This window comes from Epinephelus fuscoguttatus, linkage group LG11 (assembly GCF_011397635.1).
Source record: "Epinephelus fuscoguttatus linkage group LG11, E.fuscoguttatus.final_Chr_v1".
In the NCBI taxonomy this organism is placed as follows: Eukaryota; Metazoa; Chordata; class Actinopteri; order Perciformes; family Serranidae; genus Epinephelus; species Epinephelus fuscoguttatus.
The window spans coordinates 21,039,019-21,060,321 of NC_064762.1; the positions used below are offsets into that span (position 1 = coordinate 21,039,019).

A 21,303-nucleotide genomic window follows, 5' to 3' on the forward strand; every position below is an offset into this window, starting at 1 on the left:
CTATAGGATAAAAAATAACAAGCCAAAACATACAAAGACAGGGATAAACTGTAAGAAATAAATAGTTGTTTGATTTAATGAAAGGCTGCAGCAAACAGATAAGTCTTTAGCTTTGATATAAAAGACCTGAGAGTTGCAGAAGACCTGTAGTTTACTGGAAATTTGTTCGAGATATGTGGTGCATAAAAACTAAATGCTGCTTCTCCGTGTTCAGGCTTGACTCTAGGGGCATGAAGCAAACCTGTCCCAGATGACCTGAGAGGTCTGGATGGTTCATAGTGTAGCAGAAGATCCGAAATGTATTTGGGCCCTAAACTATTCAGTGTTTTGTAAACCAACTGTAGTATTTGGGGGTTGATTTCTCTGAGACAGGAAGTCAGTGCAAAGACCTCAGAACTGGAGTGATTTGAGTCACTTTCTTGGTCTTAGTAAAGACTCGAGCAGGAACGTTCTGAATCATCTGCAGCTGTCTCACTGACCTGTAAAGACACTGTTACAGTCGTCGAGTCTACTGGAGATAAATGCATGGACAAGTTTATCCAAATTCTGCCGAGACATCAGTCCTTTTATCCTCAATATACTCAACAGTCACATTAATATGATCACAAAGTCAGCCGACTGTTATGTTTAGACAGTCGGCTGACTTTGTGATCATCTTAATATGACTGTTGAGATTCAGGTCTGAGTCCATGACTACACCAGAGTTCTGGCTTGGTCTGTAATTTTTAGCATTGTCAACTGAAGCTGGGTGCTGACTTTTAATCATTCCTCATTGCCTCCAAAAATTATCCTCAGTTTTGTCTTTGTTTAATCGACAAAAATTGTGGCACATCCAATCATTGAGCTTATGTATTCTCTAGCATGGTGTGCCTCAGGAGTCAGTCCTGGGACCAGTTTTATTTTCCCTGTGCACGCTTCCCCTTGGACACATTATTAAGAAACATGGTGTCTCTTTTCATTTTTATGCTGACGATACACAGATGTACCTTCCCGTCAGATCCACAGACTCTGGAATGATATGTTCACTCAGTGACTGCCTGACTGATGTTAAAAAAGCTGAATGTCAAAATGGTTTCTTCAACTGAACTTGGACAAAACAGAGATTGTTGTCATTTGGGCCGCAGAATGCTACTCAACGAATTCTGCCTTTGGCTGGTCCTCTATTGGATATTATCAAACCTGTTGCAAGAAATCTTGAACTCTGGTTTAAGCAGCATGTCACAAAGCCTGTGCAATCATGTTTTCATCATCTTAGAAATATTTAAAAAAAAATACAATCCATTTCAACTTAAAGACACAAAGACAATTTTACGCTTTCATCTCTTCACACCTGGATTATTGCAACAGCTTCTTTTCTTGCCTGAATCAAAAATCTATTAATCGACTCCAGACTGTTCAGAATTCAGCTAACAGGCTTTTAATCAGAGCAAAGGGATGTGATCCTATCACTTCAGTTTTAGCTTCTTTACACTGGCTCCCAGTATATTTTAGAATGGATGTTAGGATTCTACTGATTCCTTTTAAGGCTCTTCATGGTCTCTCTCCCAGCTATATCTCCTACCTCTTAGTGCCGTACATGCTAAGACGTATTTTGAGATCCTTGGGCAGAGGTCTTCATCTGTTCCAGAGACCTGGCTGAAAACTAAAGTGGACAGAGCGTTTGCTGTCAGGGCCCCGAGGCTCTGGAACAGTCTGCCTGAGGAAATCCGAACAGCCGAGTCAAGGATCTCATAATTTCTTAAAACATACTTTTATCTGAGAGCCTTTTAAGTTCATTTAGACTGTCTTTTATTTCCTCAGTTTTTACACACAGAGGTGTTTTTATCAGTTCTTTTAAAAGTTGTTGTTTTCATGTCGTCTGTTTCCTTATTCACATTCAAAGCACTTTGAAACTGTTTTTAAAAGCGCTTTATAAATAAAGATTATTATTATAATCATATTGGACCAGTCCCCTGGTGATATGGTTATGTAAATTACATATTGACCATTTTGTGACCAAATAAAAAACAGACACACTTCTCTGAACAGAGATTTTAATAAACTTTTCAATTCACAAGTCTTATTGCAGCTGACATGATTAGTTTTTATATTACCAAAATCATTGCAAAAATGCAGTATCATAAATATATGGCCATCTCATATATACTTTTTTGTACATATTAATTTGAAAGGTCCCTTAGTTGTAAAAAATAAGTGTGCAACCAACCTAAAAAATCTGGTGGATATCTGCAAAGTTCAGAACAGTATTTTCCTACCAAAAAGATAAATACTCTAAAGCTCTATCTTTATTTAAAAGGGCTGCTGCTGTAAAGTGAAAGATTGCTTTGATCTTGATGTTTTATTGCTAAACAGGCATCCCGATTATCTTACGAAATTTCATATAACCATGAAGTCCACGCCGTGAAGATTTATGATGTTTTGACATATATTCAATTAAATAAAAGGATATAAAAAGGCAATATTGGCAAAAGCAGAAGCATAGGGGATAAGTGCATTTACAAAAAATAAACTTCCTCTCAATATTTAAAAGATACAAAATGTGTGAAGGTGTGGAGTGTGACTGGCTGGCTGATGGATAACGGTCACATGGTGCCAGCTGGGAAAGGAGTGTGAAGATTAACAGGAAGACTTCTCTTCTGCTGTCCGTGAGGCAAGATGTCTTTTTTTTCCATGCCTCTGGTTCCACCTCCATCTCTACCCTCTTTGTACCCATCAATCCATCCTCTCACTCTCTCCTCTCCTGTTTTTTTTTGTCCCTCAGTGCCAGTCTTCGTCGTCATCATCCTCTCCCTCAGTTGAGTCTTCCTGGCTGCTGAGCTCTGCCTGCTCCGTCTCTCCGTTCCCATCTCCTCTCTGATTTGCCGCCGCTGCTGCCGCCGCCACCGCCTTCCTGGCCCGAAGTTCAGCTGCCGCCTGCTCCTCCTCCTCTTTCTGACGCAGCGCCGCAGCCTTCTTCTCCTGCTCCGCGTGACTCTTCATGTGAGCGCTGCGACTCTTCACTTTGTAAAACACCCTGTTGTACAGGAAGAAAACGACGTTACATGAAACAGCAGCTGTTTGGAAAGACTACAAAGTTTACTGAGCTACTGCGAGGAAGTGTGCTGAATATGAAAAAAGCTCTCGTTTCAAAATGTCTTTCTTTGCAACACTGTTTCTCCATTTTATTTCATAATGACACCTTTCATCACAAAGTCTTTTTTTGTCGATCAAAACAAACAGAGCAGATTATTTCATATATTTTATCTGATTAATTGTCTAACTTATAATTTCCAGTTTTATCTACAATTGAAATCTTTCAATATTTTTGAAGATCAACATGACGAGGCGAACCACTTGAGCTGCTATCACTGCAACCGACACACTGACAAGTCACTGCAGCTACAAATCTCACCAACACTAATGAGACTGCAACACTGGGTGAGCAAAAATCAGAATTGACCATTTAGCGCAAAATCAAGACATCACATCAAAAGTTATAAAGGAAGACGTACCTGCCACACTTCTTGCATGGAAATATCGCATCAGGATCTGGTGGGGGCTTCACTGGTGCTCTGCTCTTCTTTGCTGCAGGGTCGCCTCGTTGCCTGTGGGGTGCTGATGGGTGGTGAGCCTCCTTATTCACAGCGTCTGGCTCTTTGATCACCAACACTGGCCCTGCCTGGAGGACCAAAAGTAAGTGGATGTTAGTTTGACTGATTTTGACTCGCATCGACTTTTATTAAACCTGATTGGGTTGATAGAAAGTGTGGTCTTTTAGTCGAAATGCCTCGCAGATCCTATAATACATAGTGAAATACTTACATAGTCATGAGCCTGTAGTGACCGAGCAACCCTGGCCTGCTGGCTGCTCTCGTAGGAAGGGTCCTTCTTCTCGTCTCCGTCCGTCTCTCCTTGAGTCAACTTGGACTGCTGTGAACTCTGTGCGATTAATCAAAATAATTGCACAAAATATTAAAACAAACCTTTAAAATACGAACTTAAACTCCCTCAAGGCTTAAAATCATGAAATGATCACATCTTTCTCGTAACCTCTACGAAAACAGTTTGGCACACACATCCTGTAACACTCAGTGCTGAATGGTTAAAGACAACCTACTTTCATTTAAAAATAAAAGATGAAGAATTAGTTTCCAGTGATCATTTTTGTTGCATTCCCACACATCACTCCAAGTTGACTTCACTCTACCTTAATATCCACCACAGCCTCTGTGTGCTTCTCCACAGGTGAGTCTGGAGGGCCGAAGGTTAAAATCCCGTTGCGACCGACCTTCACCTGTTTCTTGTACGTGTAGTAAAACTCCACACACTGCGCCACAGACTTGGTCCTCACCTTTAAAAATCAGTCCAACATACACATGCACAATTTCTTATAAATTAATGAACCTTTTCCACTGTGATGCGACTGTGCGCATCTTGCAATTTGCATTTGTAGCATCAATATAGTGATGACAAACAAAACAAACAGTCATTTATGTGCATATCATTAGGGATGGAGCTTTAGCTGCTTTCTAGGGGTTGCTGCAGGGGGCCATTACCATCCCCAATCAGATTCTTAGGCTTATGAATTCCCTTCAAACATGCATCTACACAGCTGGAAACTAAAGTTGACAACAATGCTGCTGTCTGTACAATCATTATTCTAAGTAAGGGTGGAAACATCTTTCTATGCAACATGAGCTTAAATTCCAGGGATGACGTTTAACACTTGAGCGCCAGTGCTTCCTAACCAAGCAGCACATACATTACCAAGAGTAAATATCCTGTTATGATAACTGAGCGCCACGCAGGCAGCTTTAGCAGAATTTTTTGACGGGGAACCCTAAGTGAACACAAATGTCATCCAATTTAAATGATGACAGACGGTTGCTACAGCAAGCTCACAGGGTGCTTTCAGACCTAGAGTTATCTTGCTTTGGTCCCAATCAGGAACTAGTTTTGTTACAAATTTGTATAATTGCCTAGAGTTGGTTCGTGTTCTCACGGCAGCATTTACAAGCGGACCAGATCAAATGCCTTGTGTGAGAAAGCTGCTCTTGATTGGTCAGAATTTCCATGTGGGAAAAATCCAGGAATTAAACCAAACGTTGAAGAAGAGTACACTTGCAAGATAAATGTGACACTTTCTAATGTCACAATGGAGGGACAACTACGCAGGTTGATTTCAGCGCTGCTCATCGTGGACTATATTGCTGTCATTGTTCATTTTAGTCAAACCATACAGTTTGAAAACGAGGCGCGGCTCCAACTAAAAAACAATGTTTTGATGCATTGGATGTGCTGAATGTGCATATTAAGGCAGTACAGGAGGAGGTGCACATTAATAATCCTCCAGGACTGTAACATGCTCATGTTTAACCCAAACAATGTGTCATGTGACTGCAGTTGGTTCAGATCCAGGTCGGAACACGTTCTCACCACAAACGAACTGCACCAGAGTTCCTTTGTAACTGGACTGAGACCACCTCTTCAAGATGGTCTCGGTCCTGACAACGTGCGCACCCGAGTGCGATTGCTGTGTTCACACCTGCCCAAACGAACAGCACTTAAGGGGCAAACGAACTTGAGTTCAATTGAACCGAACCAAACTGGGCAGGTGGGAAAGCAGCCTTGGACTACAGCCAGCTCAAGAGTGTCATGGTTGCACTGATGCTGAAAACATCAGTGCAAGTGGTACTGTTGCTGTTATTGTTTCTCAAAATGAAGACCACATTTCCCATAAATCCAGTTACTTCCTGTCACAGAAAGAATATTGTTGGTATAGTCTAATTTTTTTTCATGTTTGGAGCTTGTTTAGTTTTAACAAAAGGATTTTCCATTACATCAGAATTTGGCCTCATATTGTCAAATCCATGCACTGGAGAGTAACAACTGCAAGTCTGTACTCTGACCATCTTGTTTGTTTAAAGCAATTATACTAATGCCTCATAATTATTGTGCCGATGATTTATAGGTGTTGTCATGCAACACAGAGCACATTTAATCATATTTAAATGTATTTCAGATTAATTTACACTGATTCATCATCGTCCACGCTGCAGGGTAAAACTAACGAGCGTACCAATTTCTGCACCATAAAGAAGTCCTTCCTGTAGGCAGAGATCCCCTTGTTGAAGTAGCGCTTCTCTTCTGCAGTCCAGCAGTCGGAGCCTGTTTGTAAATCAGACGCAGTGCAGTTCAATGTGTGCTCACAAGAGAGAATGAGGAAACGTTTAAAGAGAGGTTAGGAAATCAGAGACAGAAGGGGGAAGATGAAGAGACGAAGGGAAACCATGAGAGTCGACTGAAGTGATTTATGTCAAACAGCTTGTATTTTCCTGTGATGTCACAGCTCACCTGAGTAGTGATAACCTGCCAGGTGATGACCTTTGGGGAAAACCGGGTCCTGAAGCATCAAACGTCCCAGAGTTTCCTTAAAAGCAACGAGATTTATCACAGTTGGCACACAGTTCTTTAACAGGGTCTCTGTTCCTCATTTGAGTGCTTCAGCTACACAACACTGTAAAACAATCCTGACGCTAACAAGTGCAAAGTTGCCTAAAAAAGACCTGCTGGTGTCATTTTTTAGGATTTTGATTTCATTAAAAAGTTGTTCTGCTGACTGAAATCTAGTAATTTGAGTGAGTTACTATGGGTCACTATACTCACAAGGAAATCACCTCCACATTCATGTAAACAGTGTAAAACCAGCTCCTGGTTGGTTCCTCCGCCCCGGAGCACACTGCAACACGCCATGCTCATCAAATCCTCCACTATAGAAAAAAAAGAGAGAGAGAAAATGACGACACTTTGAAAGAATTAGTGTGGACCTGTGCAGTGACCGTTTAATATGTGCATGCTCAGAACGGACTGACTGCTCGGCCTCTGGTAATGCTGCATGCAGCTCGAGAACCGCTCATACAAACAACTTCAAAATCGACACTGTGCTTCCTTGGGCCCTGAAAAATAGACTTACATATGTCCCTTTTCTACAGTCAAAGGCTGTGCAGTAAGAGCCTGTTGTCTGCAGCTCTTCATCAACATCTCACTGTGGCTGTTTCTGATCTTACTCTTCCTCCCTGCTGTATTATTAGACTTGTCTTAATTGAAGAAAAGCTGTTAACAAAGTGCTGCTAATTCGGGAATAACACATTTAATTTCCTATAGATTCTTCACAATAAAAGTTTTCTGTTATTTTGATGTGTAAAAACTTTTATTGTGAAGCACCCAAATAAGGAAATGTTGGGTTTAGGAACAGGAGCCTCACACAACTTGTAAGTCGCCTTTCTGTGTGGTCTCCTGCAGACAAAGGTGAGTAGAGTCGCGCAACACACACACGCTTATTTTGGGGGCGAACAAGAGTCATCGGGGGTTGGCTGCGACCGGCAAGACATCACTACTACCTGCTTGAGGGTGGGTGCGTCCAGCTATTGGACCTACTCTGGAGAATGTCTATCTCTGGAGTGGCTTGGCATGGCACAGTGCGTCTAAACTGATGATGGAAACACCACTGGCTTTTCTCGACGCGGCCAAGAGTGACAATGGAAAAAGGGTAATAGTTGAGTCCCCTAGAAAGCTCACACTAACATTTTAAGGCTACAATTAAGTCAAAGCCTGACTATTTTGGGGGACTAAAGTGTTCATTTTGGAAGTCACGTAGCTGGTGCTGAAATGTTTGAGTTCACAGCAGTCAAAGTTGACTCAAGGAGAGACGGATGGAGACGACAAGAAGGACTCTTCCTATGAGAGCAGCCAGCAGGTGAGGGTTGCTCAGTCACTACAGGTTCATGACTATGTGAGTATTTCACTACTAGTATCTCTCTTTCCTCATCCCTTGTTTCATGTACTGTGACGTTAGAGCAAGCAAGAGCTCGCGCTTAACACTGCACTTCCCTGGGTCCTCAGCATAGACTGTAAAAAATAATGGAGATAGCTTATGTGACGTCACCCACTGGTTTATTGACTCTAGCTGTCAAGTGTCAAGTTTGGCATTTTGGCCGTTGCTATCTTGGTTTTGTAGAGCCAGAAGTGACCATACCTGGGCAAGAGGCTGGCGTTGTGGAGGGGCAAGGGCTGGATCTGACTGAGAAGCTGATAACACGATTGACAGCCCTTATCATGCCTAACTTTAAGCCTTAATGAAATGTAAACAGCTGAGTTATATGAAGATTCACCCCCGTACAGTTGTTATGAAGGAGGAATTAGCTATAGAGACCAAAACCGTGATTGTACCAGGCCGTAAACATGTTTATTTCTGCTGTGAAGTTTGGCATTTTAACATGGTGGTCTATGAAGACTGACTGGCTTCTGGAGTCAGCCTCAAGTGGCCATTCAAAGAAATGCAGTTTTTGGCACTTCAAGTGTGAAGTCAATTGGATGAACGGTTGGCGAGAAAAAAAAAGTTCACACAAAGAAAAGAATAACAACAATCAGTGCAGATACTAACTGCTCTCTTGGTCACCGTGTTTGAGGTTGGAGTCATCTATAGGGAGCCAAACCAGGTCAGCCTTGTGCTGGTCCAACTGGGAGCAAGGTTGATCCTGCATCTCTGGAATTTCTGCCTGGTACTTCAGCCCGATGTTGATACGTCTGAACAAGAGAGGGAAAAAAGTACATTGAAGTACATTTCTGATAAAGACGTCTTTTTTTTGGGCCAGGTATTGAGAACGTCAGAGTTCTGCAGGGGCGGTTGTACTTACGGTTCAAGGCTCGCAGGTGTGGCGTCAGTGATCAAGGGCAGAACAGGAGGTGTGATTTCTGAACTCGCTGCAAATACAAAGAAACGTCCTTTTAGCCACTATCTGAGAACACCTAATCAGTAAAATTTGTCTGAGATCATACAGCTGAGACTTACTGGAGCGCAACAGGCTGCGTGTCGCAGATTTGGGCGTAGGCGGTGGCGGCAGGATCTGGTTGCTTACGGCGATGTTGGTCAGGAAGGTGGAGAAGTAGAGACCCGAGCCCTCGCGCACAGGAGACAGGATCGGTGGTGGCGTGTACGGGGGCAGGGTGAGGGGGTTGTCCGGCAGGCGGACCGGAGAGCGCAGGTTGCTCTGGTAGGCAGTGATGTTGGAGTAGAGGGATGGTGGGATGAAGGTGGATGGTTTGTGCGGAGGGATGATGAGAGGCTGGGGACGAGGTCGGCGCTTGAATTTGGATTTTCCATCCTCATCAGGCCCTGGATCGTTTTCCCCGTCCTGGACAGAACATTGAAGGTTTGATACTTTTCTTTGATATCAAATAAAATCAGATTAAAAGTCACATTATTCAGCTGTAACTGAGCATGTAGGTGTGTTTGCTGTCATTTATTTTCCCATAACCAATTTATATCGATTATAGAGTTCTACCTGCCTGTTCAATGGAAATTGTTCTGCATTTTTTGACAGCCGATGAGTTTTAATCAAAACCTGAGCAAATTGACTTAATTACTTTTTAAAACATGGGAAGAAGGCAATGAGCAATTAAAGAAGAAATGACTCAAAAAATTAGCAAGAAATTCGTAAAAAGAGAAAATTATTAAAAACAAGGAAATTAGCAACAAAAACAGAAAAAAAAAAATCAAAAACAAGAAAATTTATGAGAAAAAAAATCAAAAACAAGAAAATTGGAAAAAAAATATAATAATAATATTGATTAAATCAATTAATTTATAATAACAATTTTAAAATGTAGTAGTAATAATAATTATCATAAACATAATTTTATCCTTGATTTTTTTCTTTTTTAGTGTTATTTTCTAAATCTATTTTATTTATTTTTTTTTGCAATTTGTGGGGCATTTCTTACCAAGTTGCTCAATGCCTTCTTTTGGAAAGAAAATGCACCAATTTGCTCATGGTTCAAAGGTTTAAATACTTGTGAAAGGCATCTGCAACCAGGTTTCAAAAGGTTAAATATTGCTGCAAGTAATAAAAGACCTGAAGACACCTGAAGAAGAGCTGCAGGTGAAAGGCTGCTAAGCACAGTTGTTGTGTGGGAAACTACCCACTCCATGCATGTCATGTAACGGGATGGCAGTTGCAAATATTACTGACTAACTTCTTTATTAAGACAACTTAAGTTCTCTTGTTCCTCTGGCTTATGTGTGACATGACAGCAGCTCAAGTGTTGCTGTCGCCAAATCAACCAGGAATTTTACCAGACAGAAAATTAACAGGCAAACTTCTTCACATACTTACTTATCCCCACATCTGATTGGACCAAAGCACCACTTACTGGTGATTTTCAAAAATGGACACATGTTTACATGTACACTAGTATTCCACTATCATTCCAAATATGACAATATTTTGAATTTGATAGGGAACATGTAAACAGCATATTTAGTTTGGATACTCCCAATTAGGCTTGACTCCGAATGTACCATTTTCCCCTTAACACATGTGGGATATGCCAGTATTACTCTACAGTATATCTTATGTTAGGAGCATTCTTTGGACATGTATACAGCACATTTGAAATATGCATCTCAATTGGGCTTTTTACCACAGTATGTGACACATGGCCTCTGGCCTGTTTACGGTTAGCTCTGCACGTTGTCATGGACGCACTGAACGCAAACCAACACGCCAACAGTTTGGTGGTTAAAGGAATCAAAGAGGGAGGCTGTGCTCACAAAGCTGAACGAGTACAAAAAAACCCTCCTGTTTTGACACAAAAAACCAAAATGACACAAACAGCTCCAGTCGTTCCACTTTTCCATATTTTAATGTGATAAACATCACGTTAGGGGACGTTATTCGGAGCTGCATATAAATGAGAATATTTATTTCCATCAGCCGTGTAAACAGCTTAGAGTAGAAATATGGTCGTTTTCAGAATAAGCGCAAAAAAAAAAAAGATTTTTTTTTGTGCATGTAAACGTAGTCATTGTCACGTTTCCTCCTAGATTGCTTTCTTCAGTACCACGACACAAGCAGTACATTGTGTACTGGCTGAATCAGGCTGCACTGTAAACCTACACACCCAGTTTAAAACAGCTGTTTTGGAGCGTTAATGAGTCACGTTATCGTCTAACCCGCTCCATAAACATGGCAGATTGGTTCCAGTGGATGTTTCCCAAACTAAAATCTGGAATCAGACTAAAAAGCGGGCTCCTCGTACTAATGAGAACTTGAACTTTGAAGCTGGTCAGTTCATCACAGATCTGCATCTCTATGGGGTCTAGAAGAAGTTACGTTACATGAGGCTGAGTCTAAATATCCATCTAAAACCATGACTTTTGTATAAGCTTCACTGTGACATGTACACACTGACAATCAGAGGGTAGGAACACAATTACAAAGTCCTGTCCTTGAGTAAAATTTCGGGATACTTGTACTTTACGTCATCCCTAGACAGGTTATTACAAATTGGTGGCTTCAACAAGCACTTCTTCACCAAGGTTAGCAGTGTGAGTAGCAAATATGAAGCCGGAGCCAGCAGCCGGTTAGCTTAGCTTAGCTTAGCTTAGCATAAAGACTGGAAACAAGAAATAGTCCTGCACATAACTATATTACTTAAACAAGTGGTTCCCAACTGGTCCAGCCACAGGGTTTCTCCTTAGTCATTAGTTCAAGGTCCAAACAGTGTAATACATTTGGTGTCATACTTGGGTTTGGCCATGTCATTGAGCTAGTTTGCTGTCTCTGTCAAGTAGCTGTTAGCAACTCACGCTACAACAGAAAATGGTACTTCAAAATAAAAGCTCCGTGCTGTGCTGGAAATTCACTGTACTTAAAAGTTGTTTTGTTTTTTGTTTTTTTTTAAGAAACACATTTACAAGTCATTTGAGGTCCATTCAGAATGGACCCGTGACCCACCAGTTGGGAACCACTGGTTTATACAAACAAAACAGGAGAGAACAAGGCTAACAGCTAGCTAGCTTCTTGCTAACCAGCTGCTGACTGCAGCGTCATATAGAGCGCTGCAGGATTGAGTCCTAAAACCTGGAAATGAGTTAGCATTTTTGCACCCCCGGTGCCCTTGTCTCTAAGTCAATGGGTTTTTGAATGGGTTTTTGGTTAGACGCCTAAAGTAAGGTCTGTGGTTAATACAAGCTTAAGAGATTTTCATATTTTCCTTTACCACATAAAGTACATTAGTAAATACCCTGTAGACTTGTAAATTCTGAAGCCTTTCTGTGTCTTAAAAAAGACGGTTGCTATCACATGGCTAAATGAGACTACAGAGAGTCATCACGTCGAACACAGCTTTACAACCTCGCTATGGTGGCGATGTTAAAGTCTCAGACTGTGGTGTAGTTTGTTTATAGCCTAACGTTAGCATTTACGCTTAAAAAAATCATAAAGGTGGTGTTCATGTGTGAAGATTATCTTGCTGAACAAAACATGCAGGTATCATGAACCTTATGGTCGCCACAGGGTTTACTTTCTGCAATGATCCAAAATCCAGTGGGAAAATCCTGTTGGCTTTTTGACAAGGGAACCAGGGCGAAGCTAACTACTGTGGTGGCCTACAAAAGAACATCATCCCTGCAGCACTTGAGCTGTGAGATAATTGAGGGTATCAAACTACTCATCTGACTCTCGACAAGAAAACAAATAAGGGTATCTCCCAGAATTTCTTACTATACCTTCAAGATTCAACACACAAAACACACAACATTCTGCTCACTTGTTTATGGATCAGTAATAACACTCCAATAATGTTCTACCAATGGGTACTTTCATTTTTGATACTTTTGTTGCTAATACTTTCATACTTTTATAAAAGTTAATTTATGAATTCTGGACTTTTACTTGTATCAGTAGTATTTTCAAATTCTTGTATTTCAACTTTGACTTCAGTGACAGATCTACTTATTCCTCTCGAGGCAGTAGGAGGCTGATAATGTGGTTAAAGGTCACCCCAGGTCTACTGATATCAACAATAAACCAACAATCAAAGCAACGTAAAAGTCATCTCCTCACAATACTGACCTGGCCAAAACTCTCCGTTAGGGAATTTCTGAGCGATCTCCGACGAGCCACGATGACCGACGGTTTGCGATCGGACTGTCCCACGGGCCGCTCACCTGGGCCGAATCGTCCCTGAGCCCAGCCACCCTGAGGGTCTGTTTGACTCCTGTGCACTGGTACAGACACCGGGATAACCAGAGGCACCATGGTAGACTGTCTGCCTGAAGAGCCGTCTTCCTGCTGACGCATCAAAGGAAAGACGCAGGAAGATGAGGAGACATGGAGGATGGAAAAGGGATTGAGATATATGGTATGAAAATCAGATTAATTTTCAAATCGTCTACAACAGTATGAAAATATATCCTCCTGAGACCCGAACTTGTTTTTGGTATGTATTTTTAATTTCTCACAGCTATTTGGGATCAGTAGGACCTGATAAGTAAAAAAAAACTAAACGTTGTCAACGATGATTAAGTCCCAGTGTCCTCATATGACATGACAGCAAGGTCCCAATGTCTTCATACAAGTACTTAAGCGTACTTAAGCGTCTTGTCTTGTCACTGTTGCTAAAATTGGTCAAATTTGTTGCTGTATCACACTACAAACAATATTTATCATAAATAAACAAGTTTCAACCATAAAATGTGATCAGGTTTTGGACCTTGTCCACTTTTGTGTCAGGATTGGCTGCAGACTGACTTGGCAGAGATGGCGGCCATCTTGTTTTTACATGCATTAGTGTACTGTGCTCTTACTACCACTAGATGGCACAAAAAAGTGTCCATGGACAAGGACAACGGGTCTAAATTAAGTAGAATAGTATACGGTAAAGTAAACCCAAATATGATGACCTCATGAGGACACAGGGTCTCAGGAGGATAATCAGTGGATTTTAACATAAATTACCTAAGATTATTTTCACAAGTTAAAAAAAAAAAAAGCACGAAAGATAGCCATTACACGAATAACAAGACATCTTAATTGTCTTGCTAACCAAAACTTTCAATGTAAAATGATATAAAACTTTAAATGCAGCAAATTAATTGGCGATAATTGGGCAACTGTGGTTTATTTAACGACTGAAGTAATAAATCAATTATAAAATTTGTTTTTCTTTACTTTTTTGTTTCTGTCGATTGATTAAATGACAAATTGTTTCAACTATGGGATTATATAATTGAGAATGAATAGCTAATTAGTGGCCACTTTACTTTAAATGTTGCATTTACTGAGCAACATTAATAATTCTGAATACAACTGGTAAAAAAAATCTGCAGTGCTGTCTCTCTCATATGCAACTTAAGGATTGCACTCTCTTTTTTAAAACTGGATGAACACAGTGGTTTTATTACCACATATTTCCATGACGTTGCATCCAGAGGAGTGCTCACGTCTCCCTCGTATTTAAGGTCAGCATTTTCACCCATCCTGCATTCTGCTAGCTGCAGTAACATGTAATTCATGATTTATACTTCAAGGTAAAACCCAGCTAAGAGATTTCAATCTCATCACCTGCTGTTTGTTAACCACACACACCAGCTCTGGGTTGTGAATAGCGATATAAACCTGTTTGGTGTGTGTGTTGGGGAGTAAACTGTGGGAGTATAGCTGCGCAGGTTGACAGCCCAGCCCCTCCCTGGCTCTGCTGAATGACTGGGAAGGAGCCTGAGGAATGTGGAGGTGTGCAGACATGCAGCTGCTCCAACTGCTCATCCAGCATGTGCACTCTGCACAAAAACCTACAAGTCTGATAACCCCCCTGAGGGAAGAGTACTACATGTCCCTGCGCTGAGAAGAAAACGTGACGAAAAGTGGAGTTTAACAAGTTTTTGGTGCTCAGTGTCCATTAGACACAGAGTAAATCAAGAAGCCCGTTCCAGTGGGTGTGCCGCGTAGAATGTAAACACCGTAAATCCTGAATAACTAGGTTAAGTGTATCATCTTTCCTTCAGCGATAAAAATGAGAGCAATCTCTCAAATCCAAACGTTCTTCAATCTTCAATAATAGCTGTTTTTCAGGTCGCGCCAGAATCACATGCATGACACTGTTCTGCACGGTGTGACTGCACACACTTGTTAAACAGCCTGCTGTAGCCGAGGCTCGACAGCTGTAGGAGTCAACAGACCCAAGAAAATGATTTTGTAAACCATAGGGAAGTTCTGCATAGAAACAGGGTTCTTCCTCTTTGTGCAGCTGCTCACCAGCTTTGCCAGATGAGAAAATTTGCTCTTACGTGCACAGATTAGCCCTCGTCTTTGTTCCTCAACTAAGCTGGGCCTCAAGGAATAGTTCAGCCACAAAACGACTATTTGTTTATCAATTAGCCATGCTGTGTTTGCCTGAATTTATCAAGAAAACTTTGTTTTTCCGCATGCCTCCACAGAAAATAACCAACATATTGCTTGACTGGGGAACATGCTACGTCAAATCATCCATTTACAAAGTCTCACACAAGTCATGCATGTCACATTTATTCATTCATATGCTCAGTACTTTCTGAACACATGCATTTCCACTAAACTTTAAGGTTTACTAAACTGAAAGTAAAACATAAACTCAAAAACCAAGGTATTTTTTAGCAAAAATGCATGTGTTTGGGAAGTAACAGTTGTTTTGATGTAGTTTTGCTGTTGTTAAACGTGGTCCCCGATTAATCAATCGATATGCTCTCCATTTTCCGTGGAGGCGTGGAAGCGTTAACAAATTTTCTGTGTAAATTAAAGGTAACACAGCTTTACAAACTGATTTACAAATGGTCAATCTGTGGGTGAAGTGCTCCTTTTAAACAATTATTTCTGCATTAAAATTGCTATAAATAAGCGATTAACTACAGCAGTGTGTAATAAGTGTTTTTAACCTTGATCATTTTAGCAGGCTCCATCACTGACGCCTGCTGGGCCAGAGTCTCCAGGTTGATCTCCTTAGACGCCCTCCTCCTCCTGCGGATGACCCCTCCCGTCGTCACTTCCCCTCCTCTCACAGCCTGGGTGCCTGCTACTCCGTTCTGGGGTGCTGGAAGCTCTTTGGTTGCTTGAGACCAGATGTTTGTCGAAGGGGGTCCCAGTGGGGACTGGCCTTCTCTGGAAAGGCGTCGCGAGCGCCGAGGGGCAGCCAGCATCGCATCTGAAGGCTCTGCGGGATTTGTGGCGACCTTTTCGGGGCATGGATCAGGTGCGGATGATGCGTCACTGACTTTCGCCTCTGGTTCCTGCTGCGGCTCCATTGGCTGGGCGTCCTCCTTTTTAATCGCAGCGTCAGGTGGACCCGGCTCAGGAGGCTGAAACGTTGCAATGTTCTGGGTTTGTTGCTGTTTTGGTTGCACCTGTGGTGGCGTCGTTTCTTGCTGTGGCACAGATTGTTGTGGCACTTGCTGCTGTTGCTGCTGTTGTTGCATTTGCTGGATTTGTTGCTGTCGCCCCTGTATCTGTTGCTGGTGATACTGTTGCTGCATTTGCTGCAACTGTTGTTGCTGCTGCATTTGATGCTGCTGGATTTGGTGCTGCTGCTGTTGCTGCAAATGTTGGTGCTGTTGCAACTGAAGGTGGTGCTGCTGCAATTGTTGCTGCTGCTGGTGATGGTGATGCATTTGTTGCTGTTGCTGCTGTTGTTGTTGCTGCTGCTGTATTTGGTGCAGCAGCTGTTGTTGAGATTTAGGTTGCTCGCCGTATGGCAGGCCCGACATCCCCTTGTTGCCTGGAAAAACAGAGTAATAACCTGATGAAAACTGCTGCTTGCTGGGCCTGAATGTGGTCTGGAAGGGCTGCAGCATGGACCCCTGTAAAGTGTGAGAGGGCACGTGGGGCTGACCCTGGAGCTCCACGCCCTTGTGGGCGTGCTGATAGGCCTGCAGCTGAGCCTGGTGCATTGCAGCCGCAGCGTGCTGCTCCCACTCCAGCCCCCTCCCCTGAGCTTGAGCCTGGGCGACATCTCTGTAAACCTCAACAGGTCCTGGCAGTTGATTCTCTCCCCCCATTGGCAGAGCTACACCCTCGTGGACTCCTTTATGGAACGCCATCTGACCTCTGACATTCACTCCACCCATGTAGGGGCCAAAGTTCTGCCCCCAGGCTGGCACGGGAGCTTCCTGAGACCAGCCGGGGGGCTGCACCGAGTCCTGGTGCATCCACTTTACTTGAGCAGCCTGCTGATAGTGTGGTAGACTCTGGGGCCCTTTCTCATGGTTGTAAACACCAGAGCTGCTTGCAGAGTCACTGTGGCTCGACTCTAAGGCCGGAGGTCCCATACCATAATACACCTCCCCTGAATGCTGCACAGGCTCCTTCATGGCTGCAGCCCGATGCTTGCCGCTCTTGTCAGTATTAACTTGAGGAGGAAGACTCATAGTAAATATCACAAGGTACTGTTGGAGTCAGAGCTCTCAATCTTAATCTCTGGGGGGTGCAAACTGTGACTGCCTCTGTAGTGTGCTGCTCACTGCCTGTGGCTCAGGAACTCTTTGTTTAATTGTGTATACAGAGGTATCTGGGAGGAAATATAAATCCCAACTGAAAGTGCAGGGTGGGGAGCACGCAACCCTCCTTCCACAATCAAATCTGAGGTTTCCTGTCCATTCTTCTCATCCTCTTTACGGTACCAGACCTTGAGAGAGAAAGAAGAGGGTTAGACACTTTCTTTTTCTCTGAGGACAAGCACACAAAGTTTTCACTCGCCGTTAACTTGCCTGCAGCAAAGAGGAAACTGAGGCCTACACGAGCAAATAGCCCAGTCAGTAAAGTGAGAATCAGTCAGAGAGTGTGTGTGTGTTGTTGTAAGGAGGAGCAGACCTATATTTTGAAGACAGGGCGTGCAAACAGGAGCTGTAGAAGCCATAAGAGAAGCAACAAGGAGGCGCTCACTGTGAGCTGCCATTTGGCATAACAAGAAATACAGGAAACGGAGGGGCTCGTGCAATCACCCGAGCGATAGCCAGTGATGTTATGTTAAAAATCAGCAATAAGGAAGCGCCTGTAGAAGCAGTTGGGCAACACGGCAGATTAGTGAGCATGAGTTAAACACGGTGTATCTACCTGATCAGTGGCGCACGGAGCTCTCCATGGCCAGCTCCATGGAGTCACTTTGGTTTCGATCAAAGTCGACTGCATGCAGCTCCATGAAGGGATTGTGCGCAGCGAGTGTCATAACTCTGACAACTTTCCCTCGAGTTTCACAGCGCACAATATGGCGAACAGGCGACTTTACAATCCCACGATGACATAATCCAAAGTCCGGACAGGCTTGGAGAGGCGCATTAACGCCGTGGGCACAATGTTGCACACTAGTATCCGTCAAACCGTGCACTTGGGGGGAAAAAATGTCCACAACTTTCTCCCCGCATCAACGAGTAAACCACACAGGACACGGTGAGAGTGTGGAAACGGTGCCGTGCAGCGGCCTGCTCTGGTATTTCCGCTGATTTGCACACGTTGCTGACAAACCCCGCAGCTCCGCGCGCGCTGCGTGTCGGTTTATCCAGAGTGTGTGAAGCGCTGCGAAACTGCGCAAACATGCAGAAAGTTGTGCACCCCAGGACACACCGCCTCACCCCAAAACAGCTCAACTCACATCCTGTTATCCAATCCGATTGTCTGGCCACTCCCATCGCTGTATCCGTGTTCGTTTGTTTCGCTGTCGCGGCCGCCCGGAAAGCGGAGACTCAGCTCGTTATACGGAAACAGTTTGCTGTGGGTGAAAGCAGGGCTGTAGGTAGGGTTTGTAAAGCACTGGGGTCAGGCACATGCAGCCCCTCAGCCCTGCAGTTATTATAGACAACTAAAAATAAACAAAAAACTGAAACAAGGTGAGAAAAAAAAAATACTTAACTGAAAAAAATGACATAAAAAATAGAATTTAGAAAAAAATATCTGAAACAACACTGTGTAGGACTACGTTAAAAACAAATTATAATACAATAAAAAAATACAGGCTACAGAAAATGTCTATCATTTGGTCAACACAACAAGCATGATGAGGCATTGCTGCATATTTTTGAGTCTACATGCTTATGAATGAAATACCTCTGACAGATACCCCCTGTATTATAATTTAAAAAAATACTAAAACTAATACGGAAAAAAACTCAGATAAACTACACATTTTTAAATAAAACTAAACAAAAAAATAAATAAACTGGACTGAAAACAAAATTATAAAAACTAATGAAAAATATATATTTGAAATTTGTATCACCCCTGATAGTTTAGAATTGACCTTAAAATGTTAAATTACTTTGGATATTTTTTTCTTGTTTAATTAATTCAACTTAACCATTCATTTTTTTTTCCATAAAATTTTTACCCACCTATAAAAACAGTTGTATGACACAGCATTTTCCACATTACAAGCTAGGAATTTTTCACAACATTGAGTCCGATTTAAAAAAAAAACAAAAAAAAAACAAAACACAGTGGTTATGTATGTATATGAGGATTTTTTTTAATCATTAGAAGTATATTTTACATTTAAATACTTTTTACAGAGATATTTATGTATGTAGTTATTACATTTCTATTGGTTGAATCAAGAGAAAAATATAACTCATAATTTGTATGCAAACCATGAATTAAAGTTCACCTGCTTAATGACAGATAGATAAATAGATAGATAGATAGATAGATAGATAGATCGCTCGACCTCAGTGGACATTTGTCTTTGGCTTCTCTCAAAAATCAGGTACAGACAGACACAAAACACAATACACCATTAAAAATGTACAATTTAAAAATAAATATGAAACAATAGTGCAAATAGGAAGGTAGGACCAATAACTTATAAACATAAAGGACCTCATATATGTTGTAACTGATTCTTAGGACCTTAAATCAATGCCCAGAAGGGAGCAGCTCAAACTCTGTACAATGGATGAAAGGCGTCGGCAGTTATATGTTTAGCCTTCCTGTGTACAGCACTGTTAGCGAGACAATGACGTTCTTAAACAATACATCTATTACAACAGTTATTCTGACTCAAGATAAATGTCTGTGCATAAACACAGTCAGAGCTGTGTCCATGTGGCCTGCTCAGTTTCCTCCTGGACAAAATGTCAAAGCACAGCTGATGGAGGGGAAGTGTCATGTCAGGGCTGCATCTCTGCCTCAGCACACTGCAACTTCCAGCAGGCGCTGCAGGTTTGTAGCTCACAGTGAAGCAGCAGGGATGAGAGCGAGCAGATTTAAGTCTGGAGCCGAGATTATTGAGCTGGAATCTTTGTTTAGATTGGCCGCTGCAGCACATTGTGAGATGACGTTGCAGTTTGCTGTAGCAAAAGTTGAGCTAGGGTCAAGTCTTTTTGCCAGATGACCCTGTGGTTTTGATACACTGATGGACCCCCTAGTGTGTCAGATTAAATGGCATCTAGCTGTAAGGTTGTAGAATTGCAACTTATCCTGTGTGCCAGGCCTGTAGAACTGCAGCAGTCAATAGGATAACTGAAATGGCCCTGTTTAGAGCCAGTGTTTGGTTTGTCTGTTCTGGGCTACTGTAGAAACAACATGGTGGACTCTGTGGAAGAGGACCCGCTCCGTGTATAGATATAAACTGCTTATTCTAATGTGATGAAAACACAACAAGTCTTAATTTTAAGTGACTATAAACTGATGAAAGCATACTCACGACTATTGCCAGTAGATGCATACAGACCTATATTAAAAATTGCAGTAAGTTAAAAATTGTTTTGTCAAATTTCAAGTTTATTGGTCACATACTCAAAATATCTCTACATTGTGCAGTGAAATGCTTTGTTGCCCCCTTCAGTACTGTGCTCAACATAATTATAAATAACAAATTTCTGTTTATAGGTAGATAATGAACTTTATCTCTAATGTTAAGAGGTGTAAATTATTTATATATTTATTCAAACAGACATGTATATGAAGGGTCTATCGGGATAGTCCATTCCTTACTTGACTCACATAATCTGGAACTCTTGACTTTGTTCAGGGACACTGTTTTCTGATGAAGTTTGGAAGAAAACTTTAGATATGACACATTCCTCTTCAATCTGCTAATGACATAAAATTATCCAGTTCAAGATTTTGAATCTTCTTCTGATCCAAAGTAAGGTTAGCTAAGTTCACGCCTAGTGTGTGACTGATGTAGGCATGCACCAGCCACCCTTTCACATATGTTTTGGCTTTGTCCAGAACTAAATAGTTTCCAGCATTCAATTTTTAAAACCTTCTCAGATGTTTTGGAAGTGCCCATAGAACCACGTGCCACTACTGCAGTATTTGGAGTAGCTCCACAAGATGTACATTTTAGTCATCAGGCAAAAAATATGTAAGCCTCTGCATCTTCCTCAGCTAGATGACTTATACTGCTGAAATGGAAGGAAACATTTCTTCCAACCTTCCAGCTTTCATTTGACTTTGGAGAAAATTTGTTTTTCTACGAGATGATGTGCTCAGAATTTAAACCTATGTAGAAAAATCG

At 41.9% G+C, this 21,303-nt stretch overlaps 1 protein-coding gene across 4 annotated transcripts; it reads right to left on the reverse strand.

The window, feature by feature from the left end:
• Nucleotides 1-2,033: 2,033 nt before the first annotated feature.
• On the reverse strand, nt 2,034-18,476 carry mideasa (mitotic deacetylase associated SANT domain protein a). Of its 4 annotated transcripts, none has more exons than XM_049590059.1 (13): nt 17,904-18,476; nt 15,734-17,475; nt 12,897-13,112; nt 8,831-9,173; nt 8,676-8,742; nt 8,438-8,565; nt 6,646-6,749; nt 6,334-6,409; nt 6,059-6,147; nt 4,187-4,330; nt 3,802-3,918; nt 3,492-3,658; nt 2,034-3,013 (listed from the first exon to the last, which is right to left on the reverse strand). In XM_049590059.1, exons 2-13 carry the CDS (start codon nt 17,216-17,218, stop codon nt 2,758-2,760), a joined length of 3,192 nt encoding a protein of 1,063 aa, XP_049446016.1. In that variant the 5' UTR covers nt 17,219-17,475; nt 17,904-18,476; the 3' UTR covers nt 2,034-2,757. The 4 variants fall into 4 exon arrangements, with proteins under 4 accessions (XP_049446016.1, XP_049446014.1, XP_049446015.1 ...); XM_049590057.1 differs by having other exon boundaries at nt 8,423-8,565; XM_049590058.1 differs by having other exon boundaries at nt 12,897-13,115.
• Between the last annotated feature and the right edge of the window lie 2,827 nt (nt 18,477-21,303).